General features: G+C 42.9%; 1 protein-coding gene across 1 annotated transcript; it reads left to right on the top strand.

Moving 5' to 3' along the window:
* The first annotated feature begins 333 nt into the window (after positions 1–333).
* LOC145822277 (uncharacterized) lies at positions 334–1,760 on the top strand. Its single transcript, XM_082918902.1, has 2 exons — positions 334–872; positions 1,718–1,760. The coding sequence occupies exons 1-2, from the start codon at positions 334–336 to the stop codon at positions 1,758–1,760; spliced, it is 582 nt and encodes a 193-aa protein (XP_082775028.1).
* The last annotated feature ends 1,118 nt before the right edge of the window (positions 1,761–2,878 follow it).

Raw genomic sequence — 2,878 nt, 5'->3', positions numbered from 1 at the left:
GGGGCATTCCATCTGCATGTGTGAGTGTGTGGTAATTCAAATGAACATGAAAACTGAATGTAAATTCGAACAAATGGATTGAAGGAAACGAATAAGATTATACCTGTGTTTATTATCATGTAATGTTTGTATAGTAGCATGGAGAATGCAATGGGAAGCGATGTAAGTGAATCTTCAGAGGCTCGCATGGGCCGAATGGAACAAATGCTTGCAGCATTAACTGAAATTTTGACACAATAGCAAAGACAGCAACCTTTACCCCCTCCATCTCCGCCGGCACAGGTCGAAGCAGATAATAATGACATCATCAACTTGACACAAAAATTCATGAAAATGAAACTGCCAACATTCTATGGTGGGATTGAACCGTTGAAAGCAGAGACGTGGCTACTTGAAATGGAGAAACTGTATGAAGTGTTTCCTTGTTCTAAAGTTCAGAAAGTCCTCCTAGCCACCTATACTCTGAAAGATGAAGCCCGAAGGCGATGGTTACTGATTCAAAGTGGCAATGGGAATTTGACGTGGGCACAGTTTAATGCCATCTTTTATGATAAGTATTTTCCCCAATGTTTCAGGGATCGGAAGGTGTCTGAATTTCAGGAACTCAAACAGGGAAGAATGTCTGTGGCAGAGTATGAAGCTAAATTTACCGAACTGGCACGGTTTGCTCCACATATGGGGGATACCGATTACAAGAAAGCACGGAAATTTGAGGGTGGACTGGATTTAGAGGTGTTTGATCGGGTAGGCGTATTGAAATTGCCGACTTATGTGGAAGTCTTAGACAGATCCATAATGGCAGAAGCCACCATAGCCACCATGAAACAAGGTAAAGCCCCAGCAACTACAACAAATGATTGGAGAGCAAAAAGGTCTGGGTTTGGTTTTAAAGGAGGCCAGTCTTTTGTCAGTAAGAAGCAAAACACGGGTGTAGACACCCCATTTTTGACCGTCCTCAAGACTTAGACGTCACCGCTTGAACACCCGGTGATCATCCTTGTTTGTGTTTGTCTTGAGTTCCCGGAGGTCTCGGCTACGCGCCTTGCCTCAGGATCTCTCGACTCGACTGTTTTGTGTCTGGTTTTGTACCAAACACTTGTGTTTTGCCTTGGAGGGGCAGGGAATGGCTTGTGGGCCATCCCCACACATCACCGGACATGGCTTGAGGCCACCGGCTGTGTTTTATTGCCATCGGCTAAATGTTTGGCCAGCCGGCACTATAGATGGTCAACCGGCCATCTTTTTTGGCCAAAATGCATTTTTGGCTGGCCGACCACTGTTCATCTGCTTTTGCAGATATTTTCATGCCAGCTGTGATAGTTGGCATACACTCTGCTCCCCTCTATACACGTGTATGGAGGGATTTCCCTCTTATCTAGCTTGTCTTGTAAGCTTGCAAGATTGAACCTTCTATAAGAGGAGACCTCTCCTCCCTCCTCTAGGTTAGACAAAAAAAATCTCCAGAGAGACCTCTGATATTAGGGTTAGGTTTTGTATCCATCTCTATATCTCTCTCTTTCTTTGCCTTGTGTGTGTTTTAGTCTTACTATTGCACACAAACACCTAGTCTTACACCTTTTCTTTGTTGCTGAGGGGTCAGAGGTCTGTTCTTGGTGTTCTTGGGTGGCTTTGAGCTCAAAGAAGCAGTTGGTCCACCATTTGTGAAAAGGGTCTTCAAGGGTAACATTCTTGCTTTTTTTACCTCATTTTTGCATAGCTTTTTCGACTACCTTGCAACTGCTTTTAGACTCAGTGTATAACATATAAAAGTCTTGTTTTTGTCTACTCTAAATAGTTGGTTAAGGGTGTTTTGAGCCTTGAGGTTGTTTGACCCCTCTTAGGGCTTATTTGACCCTTTTCTTGTGCCATTATGCTGAGCTCCAGGACCATTGTGTTTGGGCCTCCTCACCACTGAAATCTTGAGGGATTTCAGTGGTGAGGATGGTGCCTTGAGGTCCTAAGAAGGAGAGGGCCACCTCCTCTCCTTGTTGTCCTTGAAAAGGGCCATTTTTGCCTCTTGAGAGAGCACCTAGTTTAGGTTCATGTTGATCATGCCTTAACTGATTTTTGTGCTTATATTTCCATGATATAGCATTGTGTTAAGTTGGTTTAGACATACCTTGCATGCTTTGCATACATGTCTTGTAATGCCATGTTTTCGCCTTAACATGCTTTAGATTTTGATCCTTGTTCTAGCATGATTTTGGCCAAGCTTTGTGAAGCTTTTGTGTTTGTTTTAGCATGCTTAAGTTCTGTTCTTGGTTGTTTTGGTCGACCATAGCATGCTTAGTATAGCCACCTTGCATTTTGGCTTGTTAGCCTTAGGTGTGTGAGTGTGTAGCATGCATTACTTGCATTATTTCAGTGGTTTGGAACCACTTACCATGTTATTTCAGTCCTCATAACATGCTTGCATACTTGCATTTGATACTCCTTTGTTGCTTTAAAAGGTTGTTGCCTCATGCTCTATGAATGTGCTTCTTTGTATGCTTGCATGTTTAAGCCACTTAGATGCCATCTAGGTGTTCCCTTAGCATTGTCTAGGTCTGCCTTGAACCTGTTTTAAGTCCTCTTGGCCTTATGAGGCTTGGTTGACTTAGCCGTGGTTTAAGTCTCCTTGACTTACCTCAAATACTTGGACCAATTGCATGCCATGTTTGTCTTGTTTAAATTGGTTTGGCACCATTATTAACATGATTTCCAGAGTTTACATTGCATGCTAATTGTCCATGTTTAGGCTCTTTTAAGTGTGCTTAAAAATTGCTTGTTTGATGCTTAAGTGTTGGCCCATTAACATGTACATGTGTGTGTGTGTGTGTAGGCCCTCATTTCCATAGCATTGGCCACTGTTTTAGGCTTGTTTGGGGGCTGCCTAAAT

This window comes from Camellia sinensis, chromosome 3, assembly GCF_055761805.1.
Source record: "Camellia sinensis isolate YWXY chromosome 3, ASM5576180v1, whole genome shotgun sequence".
Taxonomy (NCBI): domain Eukaryota; kingdom Viridiplantae; phylum Streptophyta; class Magnoliopsida; order Ericales; family Theaceae; genus Camellia; species Camellia sinensis.
Note: the sequence above shows the minus strand (reverse complement) of the source record. Positions and strands in the feature narration are given on the sequence as shown.